The 20,596-nt window shown below is 37.8% G+C and overlaps 1 protein-coding gene across 2 annotated transcripts in view; it reads right to left on the reverse strand.

The window, feature by feature from the left end:
* Positions 1-2,608: 2,608 nt before the first annotated feature.
* ATAD2B (ATPase family AAA domain containing 2B) overlaps positions 2,609-20,596 on the reverse strand; it is a 74,264-nt gene continuing 56,276 nt past the window's right edge. For both annotated transcript variants that reach the window (XM_032212848.1, XM_032212847.1), the window contains exons 23-28: positions 19,266-19,388; positions 12,631-12,768; positions 8,727-9,410; positions 7,894-7,997; positions 6,704-6,832; positions 2,609-5,860 (exon numbers count right to left, since the gene is read on the reverse strand). In XM_032212848.1, coding sequence (XP_032068739.1) covers positions 5,819-5,860; positions 6,704-6,832; positions 7,894-7,997; positions 8,727-9,410; positions 12,631-12,768; positions 19,266-19,388 — 1,220 coding nt within the window. In that variant the 3' untranslated portion in view covers positions 2,609-5,818. The remainder of the gene's footprint in view (positions 5,861-6,703; positions 6,833-7,893; positions 7,998-8,726; positions 9,411-12,630; positions 12,769-19,265; positions 19,389-20,596) is intronic.

Below are 20,596 nucleotides of genomic sequence, written 5' to 3' on the forward strand. Positions count from 1 at the left end.
AGCATACGTGTTATATGAAATTTGTATATTTGTGTATCAGAAGTGGGGAACTATGGCTGCTTTATTACAAGAGATGTAATAGTAAAGGTTAAATAATGATTCTAAGTGATTGTGTTCTTTACTTTGGGTCTCTGGGTGGAATGAACTTTATTCAGGCATATTGAACTTGCTTTCTCCTTGCTCTTCTTTGAATGAAACCATTGGGCCAGTGTTTCTCAACCTTGGCAACTTGAAGATGTCCGGACTTCAACTCTCAGAATTCCCCAGCCAGCATTCGCTGGCTGGGGAATTCTGGGAGTTGAAGTCCGGACATCTTCAAGTTGCCAAGGTTGAGAAACAGTGCATTGGGCCAAACCTTTTCACAGCTCCTTTCCCCACTATTAGCAACAAATAAGGTTACTCTGAGCCAGTTTAAAAGATGAAGAGATATTAAGAGTTGTCATTCCTCTTGTGAAAGAAAGGGAAAGCGGTGGCTGATAGCAGCCCACAAATCAAAAAATTCCTGCTTTCTTGATTGTTGGTAGCTACAGAAGGGCCATTCAATATAGAAAGCAGTACAGGATTTGCCACAAAAACCTGTAGTTACCTATTTTCTTAACCAGAATCGGGCAAAAGAACTACCACTGCTTTGAGGAGGGGTGCATGCCCCAGAGCAGGGGTGTCAAAGCAGGGAGCCAAGGTGGCGCAGTGGTTAGAGTGCAGTACTGCAGGCCACTTCAGCTGACTGCTATCTGCAGTTCGGCGGTTCAAATCTCACCGGATCAAGGTTGACTCAGCCTTCCATCCTTCCGAGGTGGGTGAAATAAGGAACCAGACTGTGGGGGCAATATGCTGACTCTGTAAACTGCTTAGAGAGGGCTGAAAGCCCTATGAAGCGGTATATAAGTCTAACTACAAAAAAAACACGTGGCGCCATGTGACATATCGGGACTTTTATTCCCTTTGCGAAACTGGGTGTGGGCGTGGCCAGCGTGTGACACATCCGGATCGCAGGCCGCCAGCTTGACAGCCCTGCCCTAGAGCAAGGACAAGCTGATCCTGTCATTGGTCCTGTACTGACTGAATGCAAGTTGACAGCTTACTGATTCAGCTTCCTACCAAAAAAAAATAAGCTTACGCATTTGCATAACTAAGTAATCTATAACAAGATGTCTATGGAGATTCTGAGTCATCCAGGTCATGGTTGCCCCAAAGGTGCTTTTTTTCAAGAGGCAACCTGACTTTCTGGTTTTTCTTTGAAGATGTTTCGCTTCTCATTCAAGAAGCTTCTTCAGCTTCTACAGCAAGATCCTCTTTAACTGAACTCCATAAACCTTTCTAAGAGAGTCCTCCTCTACTTGCAAGCAGCTATTTCAGCATATTCTGACTCCAAATGTTAGGTTCACCAGAGCCCCGTGGTTCAGAATACCCCCTGAAGGGAAGAGGCAGAAGCACCATAGAGCAGACAGCCAAATTTAACAGAATAGGGCTGCCTGCACACTAAGGGACTATGCTTTCTACTGCTGTAAGAAGTGAAGAGGATTCAGAAGCTACAGCTAGCACAGAAGGCAGCAGCGCAGGGAGTTCTTAGGGCCTCTGAAGTGGCTCATGTTACATCACTGCTTCATGAACTGTACTGGGTGCCGGTCTGCTTCCTGGTGCAATTCAAGGTGTTTGTCATCATTTATATGGCCTAAGTCTAGTCTACTTGTGGAACCATCTCATCCTGATGGGACTGGTCTGCCCCGTCTGCAGAGGGGGCAAATTCTGGATCCTGTCAGCCAAGGAATTTTGACTGGCAGGATCCAGAACCTTCTCTTTTATGGTTCCTGCCTGCTGGAACCTCTTACGCCCTGAGGTGAGATTGGTTGCTACCCTCCTGATGTTTCGAAAGAGCCTCAAGACTTGAGGTGGTGACTAATTAAAATTCAATACCACCAGTCCCCCTTCCCTCCTCCCGTGTCCAGCTTCTTTCTTTGCCATCTTGTCTCCTTGGTTTTTATTGTTTTTATTTCCTATCTTTTTATAATGGATGGTTTTAATGTTTTTCAATGTTTTATGTTGTAAGGCGCGTAGAGTTGTTGGATAAGAAATGCCCAGCAAATGCATTTTATGAATGAATGAATGAAATCTCTGCGTGAAAATTGTTCCTAATGGAGTAAATCAGAGCAACTTTAATTACACAAACTAAAGGGTGTTCAGAAGGTATGTGCAAAGAAATGTTATTTATGCTTAAATGAATGATGGAAAAAATGATAAAGAATTAGAGAGAATGGTACTGTTGAAGTCGGAAGATCAGGATTATGCATACTTATTTGTATCATTGCTGATAGCATTGTTTAAAAAAGATTTGACCCAGTCAATACACTGTGTATTATATTAAAAAATAAAAGAAATATTTTAAAAAAGATATGTGCCTCCGTAGGAGTTATTTTTACTTTTTTCCCAAGCTAGTTTGGGAAGGGAAAGAATGATACCTCTAAATCCGCCTTTGTGAACCATAGACCCTGAAGGTGGATCTATGGGTTTCCTTTTGCCAGAGCAAGAGCCAACCTGATTGAACCTACCAATCAATGTACACCTAAAATTAAAACATAACCATTATCAAAACGATTAAGAGACTCCAGAGTTTTACTTGTCCTCTTTATTCAAGTATTTCACAGCAGTTATATTACAAATTACAGTAATATGTTCAAAATATCCAGAATTTTAAAAAATTAAATAATTTACTTAACTAATGCAAATAAAGTCAAGATGCAAAAAAAGCATAACACAATCCTCTGAATACAACTTATAGAATCCAAGATTTATTATAGCTGATGAAGTAAATCTTATTTTATCAAAAAACAGACACACATGAATAACCCAAAAGACATCCCCACTTCTGAAGTAAACCAATGTACAATACAGGAAAAAAGCAGGTACAAGCTCCAATTCAAGCTTAATGTTGAATTTATATAAAAGGGAGAGAATTATGAGTTGCTGCACATATTCAAATATGACCTCCAACTTAACAAAAACTAAAAGAAAAAAAAACGTAAAGAAAACATGGGAATGTAAATTGTTAGCAAAATGAAAACAAAACAAAACCAATCACCCAGTTATCCTATAATAAATACATTGGCATATGAGAAAACTCAAATAATAAGACTGAAAACACAAAACATAAATTAATCACAGCTGAAATTCAAGCTTGCAAACACATTAACTCCACAGCCATGGTTATCTTAGAGCAGTTTCATCATTATCCCCACAGAAATTTAACCTCCGCCTGGCCTAGGATGTGGCCTTGCACAGGAGTTCATTGGTGATTCATAACAAGATACAGGAATTGAATTTATTGCCAATTCTCTGTGGCAAAACAAGAACAAAAATACAAAGAGAAGCGACCTGACAACATGAATAGAATAACAGATTTAACTCTACAATTGCTAAGCTATTAATAAAGAAAAGGAATACATGGTTAGTGTGGTTTTGGAGCCAGAAGGATGGATATATAATTTTATTCATGTTGCCCACTAACACATTTATAGAAGCTAATTCTTCTCAAAAATCTATAACAATTAGAGGAAGTTCCTCACTTTTTTTTTAATCAACATTCAAAACTACAAATATTTTCCCCCTCAACTGATAAACTGGAAGATGCCAGACTTGAATTTAAGATGCTCTTTTGAAAATTATTTGACAACTATTTTAAAGGATTTAAACTTGTACAAATTTAACGACCTGTTAAAAATGTATGCAGTTTTTCTTCTCACAATTGCTGCTGCTACTTGAACTAAAGAATCGTTGAACTACAATATCTTAAAAAATGCTGCAAGAACCTGAGACTTGCAAAAAATTGTTTTTACCAGAAACTTGCTACAAAAAATCTGCTACATTTTATTTCTGAAAGTTTTATAACAATCCTCTTCATAATACAAAACGCTAATGGACTGACAGCGAAATGGCCTAAGCAGATATAATGGCAATAAATATTAACAGAAAAATGAGAAAGTCCCCCAATCAAGTTTCTAAAATGAAGTATTAATTTAAAACGTTTTGATTTTTAATCGCACTTTCCCACCTAAAAATACAGCATTTCTACAGAAGTTACGTTCAGAATAGCATCCCTCAATGCCTCTCAGGAACCCAAGAGCGAGCGAGTGAAGTTGGCCTGGGGAGGCTCAGCTAGCTCGGATGTTACCTTGCAAAGAAAAAAAATGGGAAGGAACTACTGGTGTAGCCGACAGCCAGAGCCTGATTCTCAGCTGCGGCCGGCACACAGGGTGACAAGTACCTTAAGCTTCGGCATGTAAACGGCAGCAGGGCAGATTACAACCTCCCGTAAACACTGTTGGTAACTGAAATACAAAAAAGCTGAGGTAGCTAAGCATCTCTGCAGTAGTCCAACATTGGGTGGTTTCATTTTTGTTTCTTGGAAGCAAAACACAATGAATTGCATATTTGGGGGCGTGGGGGCTATACTCCCTCAACTACAGTTTATATTATAAAGGGACATTAGTTTGTAGATGACACTAAGACCAAGAGAAGCCACGGGATCGTGATGATCTTTACATGTTGATCTGAAACAAATCTGGGTGAAGCAGATTGTTGGCTGCCTGGAATGTTCTCTTCTTTTAATTCCTAAAACAGGAAAAGTGTCTGAAAACATTCAACTAACACTGAGCTCTGGAGGATGGCAATATTTCGGGGGCTAATTAAGAGGTTCAAGAACTAACCATTTAAGGCTACTTGGTCATTTCCTCTTTAATACTGTCCCAATATGAATTGGAGTGAACCAGTTTGGTCTAATTCATATGAAGATGAATTGTCTTTCCTGCCCATGACCACCCAGCAAATCTTCGCTTCCACTCTAATGGAAGTTTAGAAAGAAACCTGTTTTAAAGGACTTTGAACAAATAAAATGGAGCAACATCAACAAAAAACAAAAACAAAAAAACAACCCACAACTACAGCCACCTTAAATATCCACAGTGAGACCTTTTTTTAGGAGTATAAAGTTGTTTTAGAAATGAATATATCTTAGCATTTTGAGATAATATGAGATTAAACTTATTTTCATAATTTGGATTATCTGGAGAGCAACAGAGAAATGTTAAAAAACATAATACTGGCTGCCATTTGACAGTGCAGGAACCTGAAACTGTTCTTTGGGAACCACAGGCTTTCAAAAATAACTAACTCTGTCATTGGCTACAATCTCAACTTTTTAATAACTTCCTCCTCCTCCTCCTCCTCTTTCTCCACCATCACCACTGACTAAAAAGGCACATTGAAGGCAGCTCTAAAGAGCCTCATCTTCATATTATTGTATACCAAAGTCAATTCCTTTGTACCACAATTCTTCACTCCCAGCTGCAAAAACAGGCTTCTGTCCTTTACCTCAGGGAATAAAAAGTAAAATAAAAGCAAAAACAAAAACAAAAATCTTAGAAATTGCCCACTTAAATAATCAGATCTGCTCTATCCAGTTTGTGGGTGTTTTGTCAGCCTGCTCCATGTTTTGCCTGAAACTTCTCATAAGATAACACATGTAGACAGCAGAAATGAAAGCAGTTTCTGTAGCACCAAAAATCTCTGTGTTGTGGCATTATATTCTTTATTTATATCAAGATACAAATATTTTGAAGTTCTGTTTGGTTCTTGTAGGCTGGCTGGTTTCAGTTACCTGAGACGATAGCACCAAATTCATAACAGAACGTGAGACCAAGAGCGAGCATGTTAAGACCAAGGCTCTGCATTTACTTGGCGCAAGTGGAAAGCGAATGGCTCAGAGGACTGCTTTCCTGTGAGCAGCCCATGAAAAGACAAACCCTCACACCTGGGAGAGATGTGTTCACAGGAATGTTTCAAACATATCAACTGTTCTTTCCATTTCCTGGAAGAAAACAAGATCATTTGATTATTCATCACCACTCAAGAGTAATGTTAAACAATAACATTTCCCTACAGAAGTCTCAAGAAAGAAGAGATCGAGAAATCACACCAATACCATTTCACCTTAGGAAAAGTAGACAGTTATCAATCAATCAATCATGGATCCATCTTTCAATAACCACAATGGAATTAAATTAATTTTGCTATAGTACAGCATTCCAAAAATCAATACCGTTATAACTCTTTCACTACCAAATTAAAAAATTGACAACTACAGATCGCTAAAAACTTATTCTTCTTTTCCAAAGAGAGCTCAAAGTGTTTAAACAACACTTACTGCTATATAAGCAATTTCTGGACAAAATTGAACAGAATTAGGTGTGATACTGGAAGAAGTGTCTCTGCCCTTTATCAGTGGGGATATAAAGATTCCTCTTGTTGTGATTGTGGTGCTGATATGCAAACAATTAAACATATTATGCAAGATTGCCCACAATATGTGTTCCCTAAAAGAACTGCACGAAGCAACACCAGATGCAATTGACTGGAGAGCTGAATTGGACATCCAGTTATGTTTTGCATGTAATTATTTGGACAATATGTATATGTTTACTTCTGTTCTGTAATGTTCTCATCTTATGCTGAATAATTATAAATAATATTGAATATGAAACAAAACAAGCCAAAACATTTTTTTAAACAAAGTAAATTAGTCTAAACACTTTTAAAATAAAATTTGTTTTCCTGCTAGCAGAAAGCTCTCTGAGACACTGGGCTTGCCTTGACTTAGAGAAGATCAGATGAATCACTTACAGCATGTTCTAAAAACAGGTTGCAAACTTACTTGTACAAGTTGCGATTTGTCATAATCTTTACGATGCCGATAGATGCACTGATTAAGTAGAGAGTAGAGCCTCTCCAGCTGGTCAACTGTCAAGTTGTCACTTTTTTTAACCAATAAATCGAGTAAATTCTGTGAAGAGAAGTTTGGAAAAAGCTCAACATTTAAGTTTAGAGGCAGCGTAACATTTTGCTTAATAACTGTTTTATATAATAATTATGTGCTCTAAATTACTAGAAAATTTGTATTGATTGTCAACTGTCAACTATGTGCAGGGTTGAAAGATGAGGCTTTAAAGATTTGTTTATAAATAAGAAATGAGAAGAAGAGATTTTTGTTGTTGAATTTTTAGAGAAAGTGATAAACTATGGTATCAAAAATTAAGTTACAATTGCAAAGGAAGTCTGAAAGGAAATGAAGAGAAGGTGATAAAAATAATTTGTGGGACATTTAATGGGATTAAATTACAGTATGGTAATTTTCTCTGGTAACTCTTAATGGAATCTCTTCTGATTAACTTTGAATGATGGTGCTTTAAAGATTTGTTTATAGATATAAGACTTGGGAAGAAAAAATTTCTTTGCATTTTTAGAGAAAATGGTAAGTTATTGTGTAAGTTAAGTGAAAGGAATATGAAATTTACTTACTAGAGTGAAGTTTAAATAGTTATTGATATTTCTGGTAGTTTTTAATGGATTTTTGCTGATTAGGATTAAATGGTAAGGGTTTATTGATTACTAATACATAAATATGGAATGAAGAGATTATTAGCGATGTTAAAGAAGATACTTTACTGAAATTGTTTATACTTCTCTTGATGAAGGCGGAAGTAATTTCTTTATATTCTTTTTTCTTTTATATATTTTTCTTCCTTTGCCCATACTTCTTCTCTTTGCACTTTTATCTTTTTTATATTTTTCTTTGTATTAGTTTTTATCTTTGTATTTTTAAACTGAAATTTACAATTAAAAATTATTTCAAAATTCTATATATTAAGAGATTCTTCGTTTTTTGGTTGAGCAACAATACTAAATTATAGTAATTTGATCCAACTTGACCTTATGAAATTTAAAATATAGTGAAACAGAAGGGGACATATTTTTAATTTTGTAACAGATACTTGGCAAAAAGAAAAGTGAAAAAAACAAAATGTTAGTATTAAGATTTAAGACTGTATATCCAGTTAACCTTACCATTAGCCTGACACGATCAACAACCACAGGAGGTACAGGGTCTAACTGTTCCTCTGGAACTTGTGTCAAAGCAATTTTACGAAGTTTCTTATTTTTCAATGTACCTGCAAAGAAATATGGATGAGATTACAATAATTCTAAGATGTTATTCAACTGCATTCCAAGCAATGGAGCTAAATGTATTAAATGGAAATGTTTAGACTTAAATAGTTCTCGCTAACTTGCTTTATAGAAAGTGGAAGCAATGACAACATGACTTTTAAGTTATTTTCCATCATTTTCTTTTCTCCACCCCTAATCAATGTAACAATGAGGTTTTTAAAATAGCATTTCCCTCCATAGAAATGGGGGAAGTCACAACGAAATTTCAAATCAATCTTGATTTGATGCCTTTCCTTCCCAACTTCTTCTGAATTCATGCATCTCTCCAGTTGACCAAATATTCTGAGATTTTTCCATTATATTATATGTATATATAATAAATTAATATAACTTTTGAAAAACCTCAGAATATTTGGTCAACTAGAGAGATGCATGAACTCAAAAGAAGTTGAGAAGCACCTTAATCTAGGTTGGTTTGAAATTTCATTGTGTCTTGAAGCCAAGATAAACATGGTAAAAATGATTTGAATCAAGATATACATATATATTCAAAACGTAAACATATTCCAAGCAAAATATTTTGCCCTAGCACTGTGCAGAATTCAAGTGCTCATTTTTTGGGGGGCTTCTGTGCAAAACCACTTCTTCCAAATCATTTCTAAATCCTATTCTGCATTTACCGCAATTATGAGATGAGGAAAAGAACCAAAAGTAATATATATTTCATGTACCTTCTTTATCTGACTCGGTTTCTTTAGTTTCCATATCTGTGCTTGATGATTTCTTTTCGTTATTGCTGCACTGTGAAATCTCACTACAAGACTGTTGTAGTACATGTTCTCCTTCTGGACTATAATTTGAAGCCTCTGATTTTTGGGGAGAGTGGTCATCACTTGTTACCCCTTGTTTGGCCGTATCCATATCAACAATGAGACTGACATTTGATGGTTCACATTTGTCATACTGACATGGTAGAAGAGGTGTGCCTTCAGAGGCCTCACCATTTAGAAGGTCCCTCTGGGAACCCGATTCATCCTTAAAGTCCTCTTCTACATTGACCATAACATTGTTATTTACTACCAAGGATTCATTAGAGCTCTCTTCTGTAGACGGAATGCTATTTTCTTTCCCAACTGTCCCGTTATCAAGTCTCTGTTCTCCATGTATATCCATGACATCACATGATGACTCATCGTTTGTTAGAGAAAGATCTCCGGTTTCCTCTCCGTTCTCCTCAATGCAGTCGATGCTTCCTTCAAGCTCCCCGTTTTCTAGGAGTTTGTTATCATCCCCTTGATTTTCATCATCTGCAAACTTGGCATCATCTTCATCTTTTTTCAAATTATTCACTTTTCTCTTTTTAATAATACCTTTCCCCCACTGTGAACGTCGTCTTGATTTCCTTCTCAATCTAACTGTATCATGAAAAGACAAAGTATCATTTAATCAACTTCATTATTATATATTTAAATATTTGTTTGACATATAGTGCTTTTAATCTATGAGTAAGATATTAATAAAGTCAATATTGTAATATTAAAATACCATCTACCATGGTGATATTAAGGTCATCCAATGTACTTTTGATTCTAAAATGTTTTTAAAATAAGCTGTACGTGCATTAGTCCAAGCAAAATATTGCAGCAACCTTCTGAATAGAAATATTTTATTCTTCTGCCCCGAATGGAATTATCATTACTGCAGGGTGAATTAACAAAGATGGAGGCAGTGTTTATATTTAAAAAAAATAGAATTGTAATAATTATGTGTTGAAAACCAATCCACGAAGCAGAAATCAAAGAATATTATTAAAAATGTAATACTGTAATTAAAAATGGATTAATTCCTGTCAAAGTTCAGTACCTTCACAGCCATATTGTCTGTTTTAAAGCAACTACAGACTTTTATAAATTTAATAGAAAAATAATGTTTTATATGTAGCAAAACAGGAAACCTTTTCAACCTCTGATACATTACGAACGAGGATTATCCTACCTGCATAATTTTAAGAATTTCATCTTGAGATGTGGGTGGAGAAGTAATTTAAAACTTAAAAGAGCTTTTCTTCAGAGAAAAAGAAGCCATTAACAGAGATCAAATAACCAAACCAATTTCTAATTTATAAAGTAAGATTCAAAGATATTATAGAATTTGAGAGTTTAAATTAGAATGAATCTCCTAAAAGTATAATTGTGACTACTATCACATGGAAGTCCAATTAGGAAATTCTCTAAAACCAATGATCTTCATTCTACCTCTTCAGAATTTCAAGAAACTCCCATTCTATCATGAGATATGAGAAGCTGAACCCAAACCTTTCTATATGTAAATTATACATTCTTCAATAAGCCAGAACATCTCATTAAAATCAGTACTAGCAATTTAAGCAATGCAACAAAAGAGAAGACATGAAGTGCATTCTGTCGGGCCAACAAAAAAGACAAAATAATTCTGTATCTTGAGAATATTAGTTGCCATCCACAAAAGAAAGAACTACGTTTTGATGTGAAAATGGGCTGGCAATGTTAAGGAAAAAAAGGAAATAAAAGATGGCATGTTTTTCTAATATTTTGGGAGCACGTTTTCAGAACTTTGTCCTTCCAAGTTGGCCAGGCTGTACATGACTGAAAGTCTTATGGGCTTCTGGACACTGTTTAGAGAGGATATTTCTGAAATTACAATATTTTCTTTGGGCAAGGATAAGTCTCAAGCCTTAAGGCAAAATAGCTGTCCATGGGGTTTCACCAATTTTACATGCTCAAGTCATAATTCAACATCAGATATAACCCAAAGTCAGGCAAGTGAGCTAAATAATTAAGTAACAACATCAAAAATGTAAATGTGCTTTTGACACCATCTACTGGCAATATTAAGCAACAATCTACGGTAAGTTCTATAACCAAGTAAAATTTATATTTAGTATAGTTGTATTTGAAATATGTTTTAGTTCCCAAAATACACAATGTGCATTTCACCCAAGGTTGGGTGAAAATACAAATATTTTTTATCAAATATAAGCAAGGAAACTAGCAACGTGTGTGTGTGTGTGTGTGTGTGTGTGAGAGAGAGAGAGAGAGAGAGAGAGAGAGGAGAGAGAGGGGGGGGGGGAGGGAGAGAACTTGTGCTGTGGCACAAGGAAACAATTATTAATGGCTTAATAGCCAGACATCCATTTTCCAATTAACAGCTAAAAGCCATACACAACCAGGAACCAAACAATACAACATATAGAACAGTCCTGTGCATATATTCTGGAGGGAGTAAAAATTCCCTGATGATGTGTTACAGCTTGAGCCTCAAAGCTCGGAAGAATAAAGCTTTGGTCTTGGTGACTGACTCAGATCCTATATTAAATTCCTCCCAATCACATTGCGATTTCCATATTTAAAATGAGAAAATAAGTAGAACTTGAATTTCTTTGTTTAAAAATGAAAAAGTGCAAATAACCTATACTGCGTTTCTTCCTCAAAGCCTATGTTCCCCGAGCAATCTTCATACTCCATCTACCTCATACTGCTAAAATGTGGTGGCGAAATGGTGGGTTTAAAAAAAAAACTTTTTAAAAGATTTTTAAAAAAATAAAATGTAGACTAAAAGTCTAAAAGTTTCTTTTGGGCCAAACACATTTCGTTTGAGCAATTCTATCCATAAGTTCTAACAATGGAAAAAAACATCATCTACTCCCCATGATGATATTCTAATGCGCCTTGGGGCTTTTACGAGAACAATCTCTTCTCCCCCCCCCCCCCCCGTTTATTTTCCTAGTTTTCTAGACCCACAGCCAGACTTTTAAAAAACTGTTAATTACAGACAGGAAACAAATACATGATATCAAACTTTCACGAACAGGTGAAATATAGCAATTTAGTTTCCTCTAGTATCAAAAGGAACTTAGATGTCTAAAGCTAGCAATGTTCAAAAGCCTTTCTGTTCACATTTGATAGCACAAAACTTCTGAAGAGGATGCATTTCAGGTTCTTGCTTTCCCTGCAATATGGTGATTTATTTCTTGATCATATTTCTTGATTTATTACATTGTTTACCTATGACACTACTGGTAAGGAAAGTCACACATTGTGATCTCATTACCCCAGAACTCTGCAACTGTCATAAATACACACTGGTTATCAAGAATCCAAATTTTTACCATAGGGATGCAGTCATAAATGCAAGGGGCACTCATAAGTCCCTTTTTTCAGTGCTGTTTGTAACTTGGGATAGTTCCTAAAGTAATAGTTGCAAATCAAGGACTATTGCTATGCATGTTATGAGTAGAATACAAAAATGGTCCAAAATTAATCTTAAGAAATTGCAGTCAGAGTAATAATAGTATGCTAATATTTTAAAAATCTAGCATACAAACTAGTCCAAGCAATACCCTCTCAATTAACAGCTATTTCATCTCTTTTAATATATTCACACGGTTGAAAGTTGATCTCTTCCACTTACATAAGAATAATATATCCAATTAAGGTTTTAAAAGGCTAATAAAACTGCTTTTATTGCCAAAACAATCTAAGAAGAGGTAGACACGGAAATGGTGGTGAAAAAGGAGGAGGAAGAAAGAACAAAGAGTCCTTCACGTGATATGCTCAGACGGTCTTCTGGTCACACAAAATAATCTCAAATACTCACATGCACATTTGTTTGCAGAATTGTGCCAAACCGTCATTGCATTTTTTTGCCGGTTCAGGAACGCCTCTTCAGCTCTGTTTTCTGTTTTCTGCACAGTGGAACCATGAGCATTTGTTTGCTCTGCTACAACTGATAAGCCTGTGCACAGAAGGTAAACACAGAAGGTAAACACATTTCAATAATCCGAGCAGCATTAACCAGCCAAGTTTTGCAAATCTGCTGGAAGACTATATTAAAAAACCACACAACAGTTAACTGTGTTTACCTTAACACAGAGTTACACAAAATATTTATATCAAGAAACTTTACATTTTTCTCCAAGAAACGCAAGTATCAGATATATCACAGAAGTGAGTACACCCCCCTCACATTTTGTAAATAGTTAAGTATATCTTTTCATGTGACAACACTGAAGAAATGACAGTTGGCTACAATTTAAAGTAGTGAGTATGTAGCTTGTATAACAGTGTAAATGTGCTGTCCCCTCAAAATAATGCAATACACTGCCATTGATGTCAAAACTGCTGGCAACAAAAGTGAGTACACCCCTAAGTGATAATGTCCAAAAGGGGCCAAAAGTGTTAATATTTTGTGTGGCCACCATTATTAACCCTCTTGGGCATAAGAGTTCACCAGAGCTTCACATGTTGCCAACTGGAGTCCTCTTCCACTCGTCGTCACGGAGCTGGCGCATGGTAGAGAACTTGTGCACCTCCACCTTCCATTTCAGGATGCCCCACAGATACTCAATAGGGTTTAGGTCTGAAGACATGCTTGACCAGTCCACCACCTTTACCCTCAGCTCCTTTAGCAATGCAGTGGTCGTTTTGGGGGGGTGTTTTGGCTCGTTATTGCAGCCCAGTCTCCAAAGAGAGGGGATCATGCTCTGCTTCAGTATGTCACAGTACATGTTGGCATTCATGGTTCCCTCAATGAACTGTAGCTCCCCAGTGCCAACAGCACTCACGCAGCCGCAGACCATGACATTCCCACCACTATGCTTGACTGTAGGCAAGACACGCTTGACTTTGTACTTCTCAACTGGTTGCCACCACACACGCTTGACACCATCTGAACAAAATATGTTTATCTTGGTCTTATCGGACCACAGGACATGGTTCCAGAAATCCATGCCCTTAGTCTGCTTGTCTGCAGAAAACTGTTTGTTAGCTTTCTTGTGCATCATCTTTAGAACGGGCTTCCTTCTGGGATGACAGTCTTGCACCAATTTGATGCAGCATGGGGCATATGGTCTGAGCCAGGGGTGGGTTTCAGCTGGTTCTCACCGATATGCTAGTGGGTGGGGGTGGGGCTTTCTCACATGCTTTCTTTCTTTCTCTGAAGGCGTGAGAGAAAGCCCCACTCATTGCCCGAACGTGTGAAAGGAGGAAGCTACGTGACCTCCTTTCATTCTCTGTCTACCTCCTTCACTCATTTGGGCAGCAGAGAACGAAAGGAGGTCGCGTAGCTGAGGGCAGAGGAGCCTGCAGCTTCCTTCTTTCACACATTTGAATAATGGGGGGGGGCTTTCTCACACACCTTCTTTCTTTCTCCAAAGGTGTGCAAGAAATCCCCCCACCATTGCCCGGCAGGGAAGCGAGCCCCAGGCCTCATCTCTGCCTCCTTCCTCGAGAGCTGGCTTCGGGGATGGCCAGTCTCTCCCATCACTGCGCCCTTCACTCGCCTTCCACCCAGAGGCTCTGCCAGTGGGGCGCCTCCCATTTCGTCTCCCGAAGGAAGCTCAGGAGACACACGCAAACGGCCGCAACTCGAGGCTCCCGAGGAGGATGCTGGATACCGGAGGTGGCAGTGGCGGCCGCTGCTGCTGCTTCTGCTGCTCCCGGTAACACAGGCTTCTTGGAGAGCATTAAGTTGCAGGTGCAGGTTCCCTAGTGCTTGCGGCCGCGGCCGCTGCTTGGGAGAAAATCAGCTGGAATCTCGAGCAAGAGCCGCGTGGCAAGACATAAGAGATGAAATGGATCACCACAGGCATAAAAAGTGCCATCAGATTGTCTCCCACAGTCCGGGAAATGACCAACCAAATAAATAAAGTTGGCTTTGCTTCCTTGTGCGGCAAGATAGAAAGTTGCCTGACACGCAGCTGGGTTTTGCCTTGAAATTTGCTGTTCTGGCAACCCGGCGGTGTCTCAGCGGAGTCTCAGGCAACTTTCTCTCTTGCCACGCAAGGAAGCGAAGCCAAATTTGTTTATTTAACCTTCTGCTCCAGCTTCCCCCGCCCTACTACATTAAGATCCCCGCGCTTCCCATTCCCGCTGGAAGCACGCAGGCCATGTGAGGGACCAGGCGCGTGAGGCCCCTCAAACAACTGAGGGGAGCTCGGAGGCACCAAACTGCGCCGCTGGGAGAATGTCTCCTTCAGGTTGCCGGGACAGCAAATTTCAAGGGAAAACGTAGCTGCTGGAATTGGTGTGCCACTGCATCTGCAACTTAATGCTCTCCAAGAAGCCTGTGTTACTGGAAACAGCAGAAAGAGCAGCAGCGGGCGCCACTGCCACCCCCAGTGTCCAGCGTTCTCCTCGGGAGCCTCGGGTTGCGGCCGTTTGCGTGTCTCTCCCAAGGATCTCTTGGGAGGTGAAGAGAGGGAGAGAGAGAGAAAGAGAGAGAGAAGAGAGAAAGAGAGAGAAAGAAAGAGAAAGAAGGAAAGAGAAAGTAAGTGGGGGAGAGAGAGACAAGAAAGAAGGAAGGAAGGAAGAGAAAGGAAGGAAGGAAAGAAAGAGGGAGAGAGACACACAAGAAAGAATAGAAGGAAGAAAAAGAAAGGAAGAAAGGAAAAAAAGAGGGAGAGAGATATATAAGAAAGAAAGAAAGAAAGAAAGAAAGAAAGAAAGAAAGAAAGAAAGAAAGAAAGAAAGAAAGAAAAAAGCACTTACAATCACAATTGAACCCAAAATTTTGGTTGCTATGCCAAAGCGTTGTTAAATGAGTCTCACCACATTTTACAAGTTGGCCACTCCCACCCGGTCACATGATTACCATTACCATGTTAAACTTCCAGTGACCAGTATGAGAGAGTGAGAGTGGTAACACCAAATTTGACAAACCTGCTACCCCTTCACATCTGAGACCTTGTAACACTAAAGAGTCACATGGCAGCAGGGAGGAAAAAAGGTTACTTGGGCCCTATTTGGACATAATCACTTAGGGGTGTATTCACTTTTGTTGCCAGCAGTTTAGACATTAATGGCTGTGTGTTGCATTATGTTGAGGGGACAGCACATTTACATTGTTATACAAGCTGTATACTCAAAAATTTGGCAAATATCTGAAATCATGCACTTAGGACAGGAAGAGGAAGATTTCTAGAAGACTTCCTTTGATTGACATAGCAAACTGACAATTGGACATTTATGAGAAGAATTGCAATGGGAGGCTGGATCCAGGTTGGCAAAATCTCTCTGGGGGAAGCAGAGATGTCCCTCCAGACAATAGATCCTTGTGAAGAGACGACAGGAACTGCCATTTTGCAGTTGGCTTGTAAGAGTCAGGGCCAAGAATTCGGATTCCATCAAAGGCACATTTGTAATGCAATCTTTTATTGGATGTTAAACTTGACTAAGCCTTATTACTTAATCATTTTTTGGATTTTTTAAATCCTGAAAAGATTAAGACTCTTCAGTTCAGAAAGGTTTTACTATATTCATTGGGTAAATGTCCTTCTCATATGTGTGTGTGTGTCCGTGCACACATGTGTGCATGTACACTCTCACACACACAGCAAAAAGGTGCTTGGAATAAGGATTTTAGAAAGCTAAGAGAGGATTAAGGGTTCCAAATGGATTTGGAATTATAGCTTTGAATTAATTAGAAGAAATTTTCCCATGGGAAATGGCGATTGTTTCGGGTCTTTCTATGAAAAGAGTATCTTGATATTTGGCCCTAGAGGGAGGTAGAGAATCAAGAAAAGAATGGAACATAACAGAAAGTTTTTGAAAACTGCTCTGCCAAACGTTTTGTTAAAACAAACAGAGCATGTTGTAATGAAGTGATAGAACCAGTTGTAATGGGTAAATTTTGAAATTATTTTGGAGGGGGATTAAATATGATAAGCAATGAGAAGGATATGAAGAAAGGTATGGGCATACAAAAGGAACTGCTTACTTATTTCATAAAGAGATGTACTGAATAATCATTGAATCAGGAAAATGACTTGGATAACTTTTTCTTACTGGATATACAAAAGGGCTCTGTTAAAGTGTTGAAGAACTTTATTAGAAGTGACAAACAAAAAAACAAACTTTACTTATTGTATATACAAAAGAAATTTGTTTAAGTTCTGAAAAAAGTTAGCTTAAAAAAGATGAACAGAAAACTAGCTCTCAGACTTTTTGAAGAGGTTAAAAATTTAATTCTTGGTCCATAGTGGAAGCAAAAAGATGGCAACGGTCAGTAGGACATCAGGGACCACAAAGTGCTGGGGGAGTGGTGGTGCAAAAGGGCATAGATGGGGAAGAATATCGGCAGGTAGTGGTCCGGTAATCAAAAGTGTAGGCAGGCTGTCAATATCTGAATTTTGATCACATGGCAGTTGGACTGCTGCAATAACTGTAATGTCAGGGACCAGTCATAAATCCCTTCGTTCAGGACTGCTGTAACTTTGAACAGTTGCTGAACAAATTATCATAAGTCAAGGACTTCTTCACTTCACATACATTGGTATCGCTAGAAGCAGGATTTTGTCATATATATAATCCTAAAATATTCTGATAATTTCAGAGCAATAATGTGTTTTGATGATGGTATACTGCATTAATTATACTATTATTCATTAAAATACCTAAACATTCTAACACGTTTATATGGATGATAGTAAAGTTTTTAAAATGCTCCCAGGGTTCTTTTTAAAATTAATAAAATTATCTCTGTTCTCCTGCACAAAACAAGAGATTTTACAATGTTTTCATAGGAAACAGCTAGAATGTTTACAAATATATACTATTTGTAATTAATAATTAAATATGGCAAACTATTAATAGACTGCTATGATTACACATTAGATAGGATTCAATATCTACGAGCAGAAGAGGAACAGAAATGTATTCTTTTGGCCCATGCTCCTTGCAGGGGTTCAATGTGGCAGGGGTCTGTGATGAAGAGAACACAGCATACAGCTCAGTGAACTGAAGAGTAAAAGATTGTGTGGTTAAAAAAAAAAAAGAAGAACCACTTTTGTGAGTGATTCCTTCATAGAAAAACTTCCATGCAATTATCCATTACAGTATACTCTCTTTTCACTTTGACTGTTTGGCTTTTCCTCGGAGAGGACACAGGGGGAAAAGATGTAGCAAAAATATATTCAACCCACCATATTCTGCTGAAGGATCTTGGATATTACCCCATGGTATGTTAAATGGCCTAAGGTTAAAATGTTGTTCAGTTGATACAACAAACATGACTTATGTTCAATAATGAATGAGACCGACCTTACCACTCTCCTCTTCTCTAAAACCCCTCAATGGCCATTGCTAACTCATTTTAACATTATTTGAGCCTCTTTCTGGAGTCTAGCCTGTGTAACAACTACTATGCCATTTGCCTGTAGCTGCTACCTGCTGTGGACCAAAGGAACAAAACTAAAACAAGCTTTGGATTATTTTGTTTTTGTCTCTTTGATTAGTGAAGACAGCAAGGGCAGAGAACACACTATGCTTCAAAAAAAGGAACAGTCCTTGGGAAGGTCTGTGGAGTTGACGGCAGTAGCCAGCTGCCCTGATCAGAGACATACATTCATAGCTAGCAATGCCTGGGACTGCAGAAAAAGCTAGAGGTCACCATAATCTATTCAAATATATTATCAGTTAAATATACATAATTATAATTGGTCTTGCAAAAGCCACTTAGGAAGAAGATAAAAATCTATTCTTAAACTGGATCTATGGTTTAAAGTATTTGTGGAACAAAAATATAAAACTGCAAAAGTGCCTACACGAACATATAAAAATGCCTACAAATAAAAAGAACAGTCTACTGAAATGCTTGAGTTGGCTACAGTGCTGCAGTAGTCTTCAGATTTCTTATTCCAAAAAGATACAGATACAGCCTGTGTTTTCTAAATGGCATTTCCTGAGACAAATTGATTATTTTCCTACATGTTGGAGTTATTTGAATTTAAATATTCAACTAACAAGTTGATTCATGTATTCTAAAACCATTATTTAAGGTAGCATCTGAAATAAGCATGATTATTAATTTGCTTAGTCTTCCAGCAACGACTTGAACAAACCTCATCAACTTTTATTACAAATAATTAGTACTACAAATATTCTGTCTGATGACTTCAGCTCACTATAATCCATGCATCCTTTTTCAAAGGAAGGAACTGGAGAGAAGGATGAATAAAACACATTGCTGTGCATATAAACTTTTCTTATAATGGGTGTCCAATGAATATTTCACTAACAACTGAGAATCAGGGACCATACAAACAGCATTAAATCTACAAACTGGACTTAAAGTGTCCACTTTCCAAATCAAAATAATGTAAATTACAAAAACAATGCTGTTCAAAAATTCTTTCTTCTGACAATAGGCTAGAGACAGCCTATCAAGAATTCAATGACATTTACATATTTTCACTGCTATGGCAATAACATAGAACAAAAACAGGATTACAATACCTCGTTTTTTTCTTGCTTCTTTAATTTCTTCACACGTTTTGTTGAATTCTGGGTCCAGCTCAGCAGCAATGATAGCATGTGCCGTATCCTTCAGAGTACAGGCTCTGTGTCTAATAATTTTATCTATAAAATGAGTATAATATAACTTTATAGTATCATAACACACCACAAAGTCATTTTTGTTGACTTTTAGTTTTTTAATAATTTTTGCCCTAGAAGGTGTATAGATATATAGAAGTATTGGTATATAGAAAAAAATTATACATTTACATCAAGCTGCAATTAACAGAGATTAAAGAAATCATATTTCCATCATGAGTCAAGTAGCAAATATAATGTAAATAGAAAGACAACTTAAGTCCTCCCCCCAAATAACAGAAGAAAACAGAAAATGAGCAAGATGCATCGCTGGCTGCAAAACCAAAGCTGAAAATGAGGGATGCCTCTGAAGATTGGATTGGATTGGATTTATTCGATTTGTATGCCACCCTATTCCCAGGAGGACTCAGGGCGGCTGAACAAAAGCCAAGGGGAGGGGAACAAATACAAAAAGTAAGACAAAACAAGACAACAATACAAAACAATTTAAAAACACAACAAGCACAACCAAATTCGAGAAGAGGTGGAACTCAAGACCCCCAGGCCTGCTGGGACAGCCAGGACTTAACGGCTATACGGAAGGCCTGAAGGGTGGCGAGGGTCCGAATCTCCATGGGGAGATCGTTCCAAAGGGCCGGAGCAGCCACAGAGAAGGCCTTTTCCGGGTGGTCGAAAGCCAGCATTGGATTAGCCTAACAATCAGTTGCCGCTTGCAACTAACGGTTGGCCTGGTGAATTTAACCTTGTTATTTACTTGTTTGTCATTTCATGCTTTCTCCTACCCTCAATGTCTATTCTGGTCTTCTCCTATCTTCTTCTTCTCTCTTCCCCTTCCCACAGCACCTATCCCCCCCCCCTCCACTCACCCCATTGCTAGCCTTTCTTTCTTCTATTTGTCTATTTCTTTAAAGGATAGTGGGAGTGTATTTGCTGGTAATGTTTCTATGTGGAAAAAAAGACCAAATGGCATATTCAGATAGGAATCAATCATTTTTTAAAAATAGGTAACTTACTTTATAAGCAAATAACTTTAAACGGTACTTATTTATGCAATTAATTTTTTCTCTTCCCCTTGAAGCTATAAAAACATCAGAATTCTTCCCAACAGGGCAGGGAAGGTTATACACTCTCGAAAAGATTTGGATGAAAGAACTGGTAACACAGAGATCATTATAGTATTTGTCTCTGGTGATACTGGCCATTTATGTGCCCATGAATTTTTTGAAGGCCTT

Source organism: Thamnophis elegans, chromosome 3 (genome assembly GCF_009769535.1).
Source record: "Thamnophis elegans isolate rThaEle1 chromosome 3, rThaEle1.pri, whole genome shotgun sequence".
NCBI lineage: Eukaryota > Metazoa > Chordata > Lepidosauria > Squamata > Colubridae > Thamnophis > Thamnophis elegans.